This window comes from Manis pentadactyla, chromosome 1, assembly GCF_030020395.1.
Source record: "Manis pentadactyla isolate mManPen7 chromosome 1, mManPen7.hap1, whole genome shotgun sequence".
NCBI classification, from domain to species: Eukaryota; Metazoa; Chordata; class Mammalia; order Pholidota; family Manidae; genus Manis; species Manis pentadactyla.
In genome coordinates this window covers 110,066,853-110,081,683 of record NC_080019.1, presented here as the reverse complement: position 1 = coordinate 110,081,683, position 14,831 = coordinate 110,066,853, and the positions used below count along the sequence as shown (strand labels likewise).

Sequence of the window (14,831 nt, the reverse complement as noted above, 5' to 3'; positions counted from 1 at the left end):
GTACCACATGAGAAAACAATGTGGTTACTACATTCACCCCTATTATCGTGCCCCCCCATGCCCCATTGCAGTCACTGCTCATCAGTGTAGTTAGATGCCACAGAGTCACTATTTGCCTTCTCTATGCTACACTGTCTTGCCCCTGGTTCCCCCACACCATGTGTGCCAATCATAATACCCCTTCATCCCCTTCTCCCTCCCTCCCCACCCACCCTCCCCCATCCCTACCCTTTGGTAACCACTAGTTCCTTCTTGGAGTCTGTGAGTCTGTTGCTGTTTTGTTCCTGTTTTGTTCTTTCAGTTTTGCTTCGTTGTTATACTCCACAAATGAGTGAAGTCATTTGGTACTTGTCTTTCTCTACCCAGGTTATTTCACTGAGCATAATATCCTCCAGCTCCATCCATGTGATTGCAAATTGCAGAATTTGTTTCTTTCTTATGGCTGAATAGTATTCCATTGTGTATATGTAGCACATCTTCTTTATCCGTTCATCTACTGATGGACACTTGCTTCCATATCTTAGCTATTGTAAATAGTGCTGCAATAAACATAGGGGTGCATATGTCTTTTTGAATCTGAGAAATGATATTCTTTGTGTAAATTCCTAAGAGTGGAATTCACAGGTGAATGGTATTTCTATTTTTAGTTTTTTGAGGAACCTCCATATTGCTTTCCACAATGGTTGAATTAGCTTACATTCCCACCAGCAGTGTAGGAGGGTTCCCCTTTCTCCACATCCTCACCAGCATTTGTTGTTCTTAGTCTTTTCGATACTGGCCATCCTTACTGGTGTGAGGTGATATCTTATTGTGGTTTTTATTTACATTTCCCTGATAATTAGTGATGTGGAGCATCTTTTCATGTGCCTGTTGGCCATCTGAACTTCTGGAGAACAATTGGAGAATTGTCTCTTCGTATCCTCCATGCATTTTTTAATCGGGTTATTTGCTTTTTGGGTGTTGAGACATGTGAGTTCTTTATATATTTTGGATGTTAACCCCTTGTTGGATATGTCATTTACAAATATACTCTCCCATATTGTAGGATGCCTTTTTGTTCTGTTGATGGTGTCCTTTGCTGTACAGAAGCTTTTAAGTTTGAGGTAGTCCCATGTGTTCATTTTTGCTTTTGTTTCCCTTGCTTGAAGAGGTACGTTCAATAAAAAGTTGCTCATGATTATATTCAGGAGATTTTTGCCTTTGTTATCTTCTTAAGAGTTTTGTGGTTTTATGACTTAATTAAATTCAGGTCTTTGATCCATTTTGAGTTTACTTTTGTGTATGGGGTTAAACAATAATCCACTTCATTCTCTTGCATGTAGCTGTCCAGTTTTGCCAACACCAGTTGTTGAAGAGGCTGTCATTTCCCCATTGTATGACCATGGCTCCTTTATCATATATGAATTGACCATATATACTTGAGTTTATATCTGGGCTCTCTAGTCTGTTCCATTGGACTATGCGTCTGTTCTTGTGCCAGTACGAAATCGTCTTGATTACTGTGGCTTTGTAGTAGAACTTGAAGTCGGGGGGCATAATCCCCCAGCTTTATTCTTCCTTCTCAGGATTGCTTTGGCTATTCGGGATCTTTTGTGGTTCCATATGAATTTTAGAATTATTTTCTTTAGTTCATTGAAGAATGCTCTTGGTATTTTTATAGGGATTGCATTGAATTTGTAGATTGCTTTAGGCAGGATGGCCATTTTGACAATATAAATTCTTCCTATTCATGAACATGGGGTGTGTTTCCATTTATTGGTATCTTCTTTAATGTCTCTCATGAGTGTCTTGTAGTTTTCAGTGTATAGGTCTTTCATTTCTTTCGTTAGGTTTATTCCTAGGTATTCTTTTTGATGCAATTGTGAATGGAATTGTTTTCCTGATTTCACTTTCTGCTAGTTCATCATTAGTGTATAGGAATGCAAAAGATTTCTGTGTTAATTAATTTTGTAACCCACAATGTTGTTGATTTCAGATAGTAGATCTCATAGTTTTGGAGTGGATTCTTTAGGGTTTTTTTCATGTCATTGCAAACAGTGACAGTTTAACTTCTTCTTGACCAATCTGGATGCCTTTTATTTCTTTGTGTTGTCTCATTGCTGTAGCAAGGACCTCTAGAACTATGTTGAATAAAAGTGGAGAGAGTGGGCATCCTTGTCTTGTTCCCGATCTTAAAGGAAAGGCTTTCAGCTGAACTGTTTAAGTATGATGTTGGCTAAGGGTTTGTCATATATGGCCTTTATTATGTTGAGGTACTTGCCCTCTATACCCAGTTTGTTGAGAGTTTTTATCATGAATGGATATTGAATTTTGTCTAATGCTTTTTTGGTGTCTATGGAGATGATCATGTGGTTTTTGTCCTTTTTGTTGATGTGGTGGATGATGTCGATGGATTTTCTAATACTGTACCATCCTTGCATCCCTGGAATAAATCCTATTTGATCATGATGGATGATATTTTTGATGTATTTTTGAATTCGGTTTGCTAATATTTTGTTGAGGCTTTTTGCAACTGTATTCATCAGGGATATTGGTCAGTAATTTTCTTGTGTGGTGTTTTTGCCTGGTTTTGGTATTAGAGTGTTGCTGGCCTCATGGAATCAGTTTGGAAGTATTCCTTCCTCTTCTACTTTTTGGAAAACTATAAGGAGGATGGGTATTACATCTTCACTAAATGATAAAATTCAGCAGTGAAGCCACCTGGTCCAGGAGTTTTGTTCTTATTAGTGTTTTGATTACTGGTTCAATTTCATTGCTAGTAATTCATCTGTTCAGATTTTCTGTTTCTTCCTGGGTCAGCCTTGAAAGGTTGTATTTTTCTATAAAGTTGTCCATTTCTTCTAGGTTATCCAGTTTGTTAGCATATAATTTTCATAGTATTCTCTAATAATTCTTTGTTATTTCTGTGGTGTCCATAGTGCATTTTCCTTTCTCATTTCTGATTCTGTTTATGTGTGTAGACTCTCTTTTTTTCTTGTTAAGTCTGGCTAAGGGTTTATCTATTCTGTTTATTTTCTCAAAGGACCAGCTCCTGCTTTCATTGATTCTTTCTATTGTTTTATTCTTCTCAATTTTATTTATTTATGCTCTAATCTTTATTACATCCCACCTTCTACTGACTTTGGGCCGCGTTTGTTCTTCTTTTTCTAGTTTTGTTAATTGTGAGTTTAGACTGTTCATATGGGATTGTTCTTTCCTGAGATGGGCCTGTATTGCAATGTACTTCCCTCTCAGTGTGACATTTGCTGCATCCCACACATTTTGCGGTGTTGAATTATTGTTTTCATTTGTCTCCATATATTGCTAGATTTCTGTTGTTATTTGGTCATTGATCCATTGGTTATTTAGGAGCATGTCATTAAGCCATGTGTTTGTAGGCTTGCTTTCTTTGCATAATTTATTTCTAGTTTCATACTCTTGTGGTCTGAGAAGCTGATTGGTACAGTTTCAAATCTTTTTGAATTTACTGAGGCTTTTTTTATGGCCTTGTATATGATCTATTCCTGAAAATGTCCCATGTGCACTTGAGAAGAATGTGTATCCTGTTGCTTTTGGGTGGAGAGTTCTGTATATGTCTGTTAGGTCCAGCTGTTTTAATGTGTTGTTCAATGCTTCTGTCTCCTTATTTATTTTCTGTCTGGTTCATCTGTTCCTTGGAGTGAGTGGAGTGTTGAAGTCTCTTAGAATGAATGCATTGCATTCTATTTCCCTTTTTAATTCTGTTAGTATTTGTTTCACATATGGAGGTGCTCCTGTGTTGGATGCACAGATATTTATAATGGGGTATATCCTCTTGTTGAATTGACCTCTTTATCATTATGTAATGTCTGTCTTTGTCTCTTGTGACTTTGTTTTGAAGTCTATTTTGTCTGATACAAGTACTGCAACACCTGCTTTTTTCTCTCTATTTGTTGCATGAAATATCTTTTTCTATCTCTTCACTTTTAGGCTGTGTATATTTTTGGGTTTGAAGTGAGTGTCTTGTAGGCAGCATATAGTTGTGTCTTAGTATGCATTCAGTGACTCTATTTCTTTTGATTGGTGGATTCAGACCATTTACATTTAGGTATGTACTTATTGTATGTACTTATAGGTATGTACTTATTGCCATTGCAGTCTTTAGACTTGTGGTTACCAAAGGTTGAAGGGTAGACTTCCTTACTATCTAGGAATCTAACTTAATTCACTTAGTATGCTATTACAAACACAATCTAAAGGTTTTTTTTTTGTACCTCCTCCTTTATATATTAGGTATCATATTCTGTACTCTTTGTCTATCCCTTCTTATTACCGCTGGTGACAGCTATTGAACCTTAGGAACACTTCCATCTATAGCAGTCTCTCCAAAATACACTGTAGAGCTGGTTTGTGGGAGGTAAATTCTCTCTGCTTTTGCTTATCTGTAAATTGTTTAATCCCTCCTTCAAATTTAAATGATAATCTTGCTGGATAAAGTAATCTTGGTTCCAGGCCCTTCTGCTTCATGGCATTAAATACATCATGCCACTCCCTTCTGGCCTGTAAGGTTTCTGCTGAGAAGTCTGATGTTAGCCTGATGGATTTTCCTTTGTATGTGATCTCATTTCTCTCTCTGGTTGCTTTTAATAGTCTGTTCTTATCCTTGATCTTTGCCATTTTAATTACTATATGTCTTGGTGTTGCCTTCCTTGAGTCCCTTGTGTTGGGAGATCTGTGCACCTCCATGGCCTGAGAGACTATCCCCTTCCCCAGACTGTGGGAGTTTTCAGCAATTACTTCCAAAAAGACACTTTCTATCCCTTTTTCTCTCTTCTTCTTCTTCTGGTACCCCTATATCATGAATATTGTTCCATTTGGATTGGTCACACAGTTCTCTCAGTATTCTTTCATTCCTAGAGATGCATTTTTCTCTCTGTGCCTCAGCTTTGTATTCCTCTTCCCTAGTTTCTATTTCATTTATCATCTCCTCCAGTGTATCTAATCTGCTTTTAATACCCTCCATTGTGCTCTTCAATGATTGGATCTCTGTCCTCAATTCGTTCCTGAGTTCTTGAATATTTTTCTCTACCTCCATGAGCATGTTTATGATTTTTATTTTGAAATCTCTTTCAGGAAGATTCATAAGATCGATTTCATTTGAATCTCTCTCAGGTGTATTCATAATTGTGCTTTGAACCAGGTTCCTTTGACATTTCATATTTGTCTGTGGTGCCCTCTAGTGCCCAGAAGCTCTACTCATCTGGAGCTTCTCAGCCCCTGGAGTGGTATCGGGGGTTGCAGGGAAGTGGTGTTGGTGCTTGTGGGGAGGAAAGGGCTGTTTCCTGCTTCCCGGCTTCTATGCCTATCTCCACTGCCAGAACCAGTGGGCCGGACACACAGGTGTAAGCCTCTATGCTTTGTGTTGTAGCTCTTGTAGGTGGGGCTTCCCTCTGGCTGGCCTGATGCCAGAGCAGGTGTTGCCAGTTTGCGAGCCAGGTGCAGGCTAGCTGGGAGGAAGACACAGCAGGCTGCATATCATGGTGGGGGGCCTTGGAGCTGTGTAGCCAGCTAGGGGAAGGGAGTGCCTGAAGACCGTTTAAAAGTTCCCAACCTGCTGCGCAGAGTGCACCCGGACAATTTTGTCTACCTGTCCTTTCTCCTGAGCAGTAAGCTCTGTACAATCCTTGCCCCTTTAGCAGCCCTCTTGCTATAGGAAGTCCCTCAGACTGCCCGCCCAGATCAGCCGTATATGAATTCCTGCTTTCCATAAGCAGCTGTAATCTCCATTTCTCCAGGAATTCCGCCTGTCTTAGCTTTCCAACCCCACTAATCACCAGAGCACCATGCAATGTAGGTTTGTACTCCCGGAGCAGATCTCCAGGGCTAGGTGTTCAGCAGTCCCAGGCCTCCACTCCCTCCCTGCTCAGTTTCTCTTCCTCCTGCTGTCGAGCTGGGGTGGGGGAATGGCTTGGGTCCTGCCCGGTCACAGCTTTGGTACGTTACCCTCTTCCGTGAGGTCTGCTCTTTTCTCCAGGTGTATGCAGTCTGCTGTAGTCGTCTTTCCTGTTGCTCTTTCAGGATTAGTTGTATTAATTATATTTTCATATTATATGTGGTTTTAGGAGGAAGTCTCTGTCTTACCTCTCATGCCGCCATATTTAATCCAATCACAAAAACTATTTTAAAATCAGTAACTTTCCTATACCAATAGTAACCAGGTAGAAAATGGAAAGGAGCAAAATCCAGTTGAGAAGAGCAACAAAAATTATAAAATAAACAATACATTTAGCAAGAAATGTGCAAAGTCTTCATTTAGACAATCATAAAACATTCTGATAAACATAAAAAATTTTTTTCCAAGTTCCTAAATGGGAAGACTGCATATTGTAAACAAACCATTTATCCTTCAAACTCATTTTTAGGTTTAATACAAATTTTAAATCAAGTGTACTTTTTTTTGAGGTGAACCAGAGGAATACAGAGAAAAGAGACTTGATCAAATGCGTAATTCAGGTGGGAAAAAAAGGACAGAGGAATTTGAAGTAGAATAAGAGTGTTCTCCCACATAATAAAACTTACTATAGGTTATAATGATAAGTTTTTTAAAAGTATGGTACAGATGCAAGAAAGGACAGACAGAAAATTCAAAACTAATATTTTTGTGTGAATTATAGGTGTAGCAACAAAATCAGTAGAAAGATGATTATTTCATTAACAGCTGGGACAGTTGCATTACTATTAAAAAAAAGTAAGTTAAGTTAGACCCTTGACACTGAATGCTGTATATCAAATTTCAGATGGATAAAAGTTAATATGTGAAAAATAAAATTATTTTTTAAAAACTAGAAAATATAATTAAACATCAGTTAATCTGGGGAAGGGCTTTATTCATAAAAATGAAAGAAATCTCAAAGGGAAAGAAACTTGACTACATAAAAATTTGCTTTATATTTTTAAAAATAAATTTTTGAAGACAAATGATAAACTATAAAGTAATATCTGCAACAAATAGAAAATTTATACTCGTTTTATTCCTACAAATCAGCAAGTCCTAACAGCATAGTAAAAAGTAATCAGAGGTCATGAACAATCAGGTCACAGAAGAAATACAGACAGCCAATAGATAGAGGAAAACAAGTGATTTTTCTCTCTAAAAAATCATGTTGAGTAGTGCCAGTGTCTGAGAAGATTCACAGACTAATAATGCATAATTTTCTTTCCTACTAGCTTAACTTTATGACCTATCCCAAGTGAAATGATTTATGGTCTCTTTTTATAAAATCTTGCCTATTTGTTACTCATAATTGGATTTTGGAATACTTCTTTAAAATTACACATATGTAAGTTCTGTAAACAGTAATATTTTATTTAAGTTTTAATAAGCCATATGGAGGACAAAGCCAATATTTTTTGATGCTTGCTATGTGCTGAACAATGGTCTGTGTACTTTGTGTTATTTGAGTCAATCATGATTGACACTTTAAAATTGAAACTAAGGCCCAAAGTGTTTAAGAATCTTTAGTGCCCTAGGGAAACAAAGTAAAAAGTGAACAGATGGGACTATATCAAACTAAAAAGCTTCTATACAGCAAAGGACACCATCAGCAGAACAAAGAGGCGTCCTACAGCATGGGATAATATATTCATAAACAATTTATCCAATAAGGGGTTAACATAAAAAATATAAAGAATTCACATGTCTCACCACCCAAAAAACAACCCAATTAAAAATGGGCGGAGGGCCTGAACAGACACTCCTCTGAATAAGAAATACAGATGGCCAACGAGCACATGAAAAGATGCTCCACATCGCTAATTATCAGGGAAATGCAAATTAAAACCACAGTGAGGTATCACCTCACACCAGTTAGGATGGCCAACATCCAAAAGACAAGAAACACAAATGCTGATGAGGATGCAGAGAAAGGGGAACCCTCCTACACTGATGGTGGGAATGTACATTGGTGTGACTGTTGTGGAAAGTAATATGGAGGTTCCTAAAAAAACTGAAAATAGAAATACCATTTGACCCAGGAATCCCACTCCTGGGAATTTACCTGAAGAAAACAAGATCCCTGATTTGAAAGGACCTATCACTGCAGTATTTACAATAGCCAAGATATGGAAGCAACCTAAGTGTCCATCAGTAGATGAATTGATAAAGAAGATGTGTTACATATACACAATGGAATATTATTCAGTCATAAGAAGAAAACAAATCCTACCATTTGCAACAACGTGGATGGATCTAGAGGTTGATTATGCCCAGTGAAATAAGCCATGCGGAGAAAGACAAGTACCAAATGACTTCACTCATTTGTGGAGTATAAAAAACAAGGAACGAAACAGCAACAGACTCATAGACTCCGAGAACTGATTAGTGATTACCAAAGGGGAGTGAATCGGGAGGGAGAAGGGGATTAAGGGGCACTATGATTAGCAATCAGAATATAGGTAGCACACGGGGAAGGCAGTACAGCACTGAGAGGTAGTAGCTCTGTAGCATCTTATTATGCTGATGGACAGTGACTGCAATGGAGGTGGTGAGGACTTGATAATATGGGTGAATGCAGAAACCACATGTTCATGTGAAACCTTTATAAGATTGTATATCAATACTTTAATTAAAAAAAAGAATCTTTAGTGTTGTCGATCACTCACCTGGTAAGAAGCCAAGTGGAACTTGAATTCACGTCCACCTTACCCCAGTCTATTATGCTGCCTCACATGGTTTTTGTTTACTTTGTGGAGTAAATGTTTGTTGCTTTTCTTTCTAGTTTTTCCCTAATGGATATGCCTTTGCCACTGGCTCTGATGACGCCACTTGCCGGCTCTTTGACCTTCGTGCAGACCAAGAATTGTTACTGTATTCTCATGACAATATCATCTGTGGAATCACTTCCGTAGCCTTCTCAAAAAGTGGGCGCCTCCTGTTAGCTGGTTATGATGACTTTAATTGTAATGTATGGGACACGCTAAAAGGAGATCGTGCAGGTTAGTAAATAAGTAAGTCCACGTTAGGTTTTGATTTTGTCAGGAAACATGAAGAGGTTCCCATCAGTCCTTTTAAAGGTCTCCTGGACTCCCTGGGACTGTGGGAAAAGGTAGTGTGGCAGTTCTTACTCATGGTCGTTCCCCTTTGATGGCAGTTATATTCTAAAACACATTTACATTTGTTTTTTGAAGAGTATCATCTTTTATATTTTCTTGTTTGGTAAGTTATGTTATAAAGCTGAATAGTTAATGTAATACAGTATGTTCTTGTTCAAATTAGAATTTTTTAATAACCTGATAGGAAACACTGGAACTGCTGTGGATCATTCTTCTGGAGCACATCTTGTCTGAGACAGGACACAGATTCACTGCCTTCCCTTTGCCCCATACTCTGCTCTCCCTGGCAGCTTCTAAAATATTAGCAGATACATGAAGTCATGCTGGGGACTGTCATTAACAAATTACACAGTGTTTTAAATTTGTATTTTTAGAACCAGAATTATACTTAAGGAATTGAATAGTTCCACATGGATTGTTACCAAAACATAGGGGTCCTCTGACCCCAACCCATATTTTCTGCTTCCAAAGGTGCTACTTTCCAGTATTTACTTCTGTATCTTTAGATAACATTGCCCATACTGCTGTTACTCAATTTTTTTTTCTTAACTTTTAGGCATTATCTGTTGAGGGGCTGGCTTTAACATCCCTGTTCCCACCACAGCCACATCCTTCCCATCTTCCAACTTTTCCCATGCAGTGAATTTGTTTACATCAGTTTTTACATAATTATGACTTTAACCAGGTATGACTGCTGAGCAAAGAGGTGTATACTATGATTTGCTGCATACCTTTTTTATATTCCCTAGGGTTGTTTCTTGCTTACATTCTTAATTTTTATGTACTTCTCACTAGTTTATCTTTCAAACTTTGTGCCAGTTTTATGTCTTGGTCTGGATTCGTACTCATCTGTTACGCCAGTTATTCGGTGGACCTTTTCAGTCTGGAAGTGTACATCCTGTAGTACTGGGAAGTTCAGGAGCTGATTTGATTGCATTTCTTCTCCACTGTCATTCTCTTTCTAGAACTCCCACGATTCTGATGTTGGACTTCTTGGACTTTCCTTTGACTTGATTATTATATTCTCTCCTATTCTCCATCTTTATTTTGCTCTATGTCTGAGAGAAATAAATCCTCAGTTTTTTTCTTCAGTGACCTTTCTGTTAAGCTTTGGTGTTTCATTTTTGCTACCATCTTTTCAGCTTGAGAGTTTTTTTAAGGCACCCTTTCTTTTTTTCATGAGTAAAGTCTTGTTTCTCTGAGGTTATTAATAAAAGCCTTTCTTGTTTTCTTCTTCAAGCATAATCTTTTGTGCTTTACAAGTTACTTTTTTTCCTCTTATGTTTTAGTTCCTTGTCCTTATTTTTCAGAATATTTCCTTAAAACTCTGGTGATTTTTAGCTTCTTATTCATACTCGAGAGGGAGGCACTAAAACTGGAAGCCCTCTGTGTGTGGTTTAGGCGTATTGACTGTTGGCCTCCCTGGTGAGTGGTCTGGCCAGGCTTTCACTGGGGAGTCTCATATTTCTTAAGGCCCTTTTTCCCCTGAGCTAGCCATGTTCTCTGAACTGGATTTTTCCCCTTTTCTTCCTGGAGTATATAAGCTGGCTGCCAGTTTGGGGGCCAATTTCAGGAGGAAAACTGGCAGTGCAAAACAATTAGCAAGTAAACTTCCTTATTCTCCATTTTTGGCAGTCTGACCAATCTCAGATGGGCCTGTTTTATTCTGGTTAAGAGACCCTCTTTTACTGTCTCTAGCACACGAGTCTCCAGTCCTCTGCCCTGGTGCAGGACGGTTAATCACCTGACTGCAGAGTGGAGGCAGCAGCCTGGGAACTGATTCCTGGACACTTCCTAGTGCAGTCTTATGTTTACCCCATCTGTGCCCCTACCTGATTCCAGAGATACCTGGTTCCACTAGTATCTGACCCTTTTAGAGGTTTTGCAGTATAACGTTTTCTGGGCTCACCAGACCATTTGCTTTGAACTCAGTATTTTGGGGTCCACTAACACAGTGACTGCCATCCAGCTTAAAAACCTGTTCCCACATCCTCACTGTTCTTGTGGATCTATGCCCTCACCCTTTCAAACTCCTATACAGTTGTTGAGGTTTCTGAGGGACCAGAGGCGGTACCAACATTCCCAGGAACCCTGTTCTACAACCTCTCTTAAGAGACCACAGAGAAGTTCAGTTTAACATTTTACAAGTGGATTTTTAGAGAAACTGTTGTCCAAAGCCAATTATTTTTTAAAAGCATTAGGTGCCAGTATCCACACAAAATAAAAAATGTGCTTGATTTTCATACTTTAAACATATGCTTGATTTCAAGTTGGCTTAGCTGGATAATTTCACCTTAGTACTGACTTGTGACTCATGAGTTGCTAATTCATTCTCCTTTCCAATGTGATTTATTTAGCCAAATGTTCATTTTTTGTTATTTCAACCCCTAATGGTAAATTTGCCCATTGCCAAATATTGCCCTATGAGGTACTACAGAGAATATTAAGTAGACAAGATGAACTTCTATTCCTGAGATTAGATGGAAATTATAAGCTTATTATATAAGAAGAAAATGCATACTCAAAGACAGTATATTAAAGAAAAAATTCTTGTTAAGAATTTGATGTATTACAGTTTCTCTTGTAAATATATCATTTTCCTCCCATTTGGAAATATTTCATTTTATCCTGTGTGGTGATCAGAATGTCAAATGAGTTTAATGATCTACTTTTAGTTTTTGTATGAGTGTGATGATTTCAGAAGATTATAACCAAAACATTCCAGTGTTTGGTGGCAACAGAAGAAAGTAAATTGCATTGGCATTTTGGACGTAGTGATGTAAGGCAACTTTAGTCTTACATTCCTGTTGTTCTTATGGTAAAAGGTGACTTCACTGAACATTTTTGTTGTTGAAAATAGCATAGCTCGGTGGCAAAATCTGGAGTGTCATCAACTTATTAGAGATGTAGAATAAAAGTCTACATCGGTTATCCTAGACATAAGAATGTATAGTTTTTCAAAAGTGAAAATCATCATTTGATGCACATCAGAAATTCACATAATACAAAGAACTGTATTTATGTACATGTCCAGCTTAGTCCTGGCACTGAGTCTCCCCACTTAGGGGAATCTGTTAGCTTTTAAGTACCCTTCTAGATCTTTCATGCCTATAGTTGTTTAAAATTTGCCCATTTCTAACTTTTTACTGGACTTTGTTTTTTAGGTGTTCTTGCTGGTCATGACAACCGTGTCAGCTGTTTAGGTGTAACTGATGATGGAATGGCTGTGGCAACAGGCTCTTGGGACAGTTTTCTTAGAATCTGGAATTAACACTGCATACACATTTTCTGTTCTCCATTGATATCTGGAGAAATCAGTGTTACAGCCTAGAGCTGTGAAAAAAGTTCTACCTTATATTTGCAGGTGAGGATTTTTCTATTGAGATTATTATATACAAAAAAGATGCTTTCAGTAAACTACAAAACAAAAAAAAGGTGAACAACACAAGGCAAAGGTGCTTGCTGAGATTAAAGGACCAGTGGATTCAACTGAGGAGCTGAGCTAATTTAACATTGCTAAATTTTTGCTTCTACTCAGTCTAATTATTCTTTGTGTAGAACAGACTGGATGCATTATAACAACCTATCATGTTTGTGTTTGTATTTTTTAAGAACTACATTTTTAACTTCATATATAATAGGCAATGTCACATTTTTAAATTTTGTAATAGAGGAGTTAGGTACAGTAATAGATGGAAGTGATACTGTATGTGTATGCACTAATGTTTGAAGAAAATCTCCTTGAATCCTGACCGTCCTTTTTAATCTAAAAGAGATCCTGGTTGCTTAATGTCTAAGAATGCTGGCAGGCCTGGGTGTCTCTGAGAAGAGCCTTTTTGAGTATCATTAGTTTCTGGTGCATCCTTTGCTATGCATTCAAGTAAGAGGTCATTTTCAGTCTTTTGAGGAGGAGATAGCTTAAGACTATTATTTCTGCTCTTCAGATTTCACTCTGAAATTTTAGACATCCATAAGAAACTTGTACGTTAACAATAGGTAGACAGCAGTAATCACATATAAATGATTCTTTGCATTTAAAAAAAGAGCTGGTTATGGTCCAGTCACACTTTGGGAAGCCTAAATAGTTGGACTTCCTACTGATTTCATAGTCTAGAACTGAATCAGTAGGGTGCACTCATTATTTCAGAAGGTTGACGAACATTTGAATTGTCCTTGTATCTGAAGGATCCTAATGTTCTCCATCAACATGCATCTATATAGGAAATAGGTGATGGTATGTTTCTGAAAAAAGTGTAAAATCTAACCAATCACTAGACCTGATTAATTATAACTATAACAGGTAGCTTTATGAATTTATGTTCACATAAAAACTGAATTGATGTAAGCTGTGCCTTTAAAATTTTTTAAACATTCAAGCTTTTTGCTCTATTTCTTCTTTTAGCTCAAAATATTGGTTTCTAAGTGGTTTTGCTTCAAAGAATGCCTAATCCAAGTGACACCACTTTAAAGCCAAAAGAAAAATTCCAAGAGCAATTCTTGAAGGAGTCAGATAAAATACTAAGCAATTCCTCTGCTTGCCAATGATATAATAATGTGTCTATTATTAGAATGGGCCCCTCTGAATTTAAACAAAGATAATTTTCCCCATGGATTTTCTCCCACAAATAAATCTAAATGATTGACAATAGAAGGTTAGTCTTGCTTTATAGAGAAGTCATGGGTTATTCTGACATACAAAAGTGCATTGTGTTTTGTAATTTAGTGAACTGTGTCAGTTACTGTCGAGCTAGGTCTCTGTTAACTTTTGGCCACCTGTAATGCTAACCTAATATTCCTAAAGTTCACTTGTAAATTTTCATTTTTATATTGTGAATGTGCTGGTAAGTGTTATCAACTATAACATAGTACCAGTTTTTTAAGATCAGTTGATACTAAAAAGAGAATAAAATGGATAAAGGAGGATTGAGATATAGGACCAAAAAAAACCCAGACTATTGTAGATGGCAGTTACGAATGTATATTTGTACACACATGGTAAGACTTTTATGAATTTTTTGCTATTAATGTTTGTAAATGTAAGTAGTCACTTCATAAAGAGCAGCTCTTTGAGCTAAGGCAAGAATATTTAAAGGAACGTATTCATTTCTAAAAAGGGAAGGGAGTGGTTTGCTGTGTAGTTCAGTTAATTCACTGCAAAATCCTATTCAAGAAAGTATTTCTGCCATGTGCAAAAATAGCCTTAAAAGGGGGAGTCTCTCTTCTCCTCAACTTTAAGTTATTCTAGTAACAGGATACTTTAGTCTGCTACACAGACTACACAATTCCATGGTCTTAAACATGTTGGAATAAGTGATTTAATGTATTAAAGTTTTAATATAGCTTAAAAGCAATTCCCATAATAAAATATGTACTAAGCAACTGAAAAGTAAACCACTGTTGTGGGTAATTATACATATATAAATGGTGACCTCCTTACAATATTGATATACATAAACCTTTGCTTTCTAGTGATATGGGTTCCAATTGCTAACTACATTTGCAGTTCAGCTGATGTATTGTTCTCAGCTGATTGTCTATTTAAATCTGCTGTACATAAGACTTCCTGAAATCATTAAGTATACGATTTGTAGAAGCACCATATAACTTGAGTCTTAGTTTTTTAAGGCTTAAAAATCTGGCCAAGTGTAGTTTTAAGAAATTTGCATGATCAAGAATATCATAGTTATCTGGTGCCTAAATTTTTTTACTTTATAAGTATTAAAACTAGAATAGTAGTTGACATATGGCAGGCATATTTTAAA

The 14,831-nt window shown here is 37.2% G+C and overlaps 1 protein-coding gene across 1 annotated transcript in view; it reads left to right on the top strand.

The window, feature by feature from the left end:
* Positions 1 to 14,831, top strand: part of GNB4 (G protein subunit beta 4) — a 76,706-nt gene extending 61,875 nt beyond the window's left edge. Inside the window, exons 9-10 of the mRNA XM_036926783.2 lie at positions 8,736 to 8,952; positions 12,234 to 14,831. Coding sequence (XP_036782678.1) covers positions 8,736 to 8,952; positions 12,234 to 12,340 — 324 coding nt within the window. The 3' untranslated portion in view covers positions 12,341 to 14,831. The remainder of the gene's footprint in view (positions 1 to 8,735; positions 8,953 to 12,233) is intronic.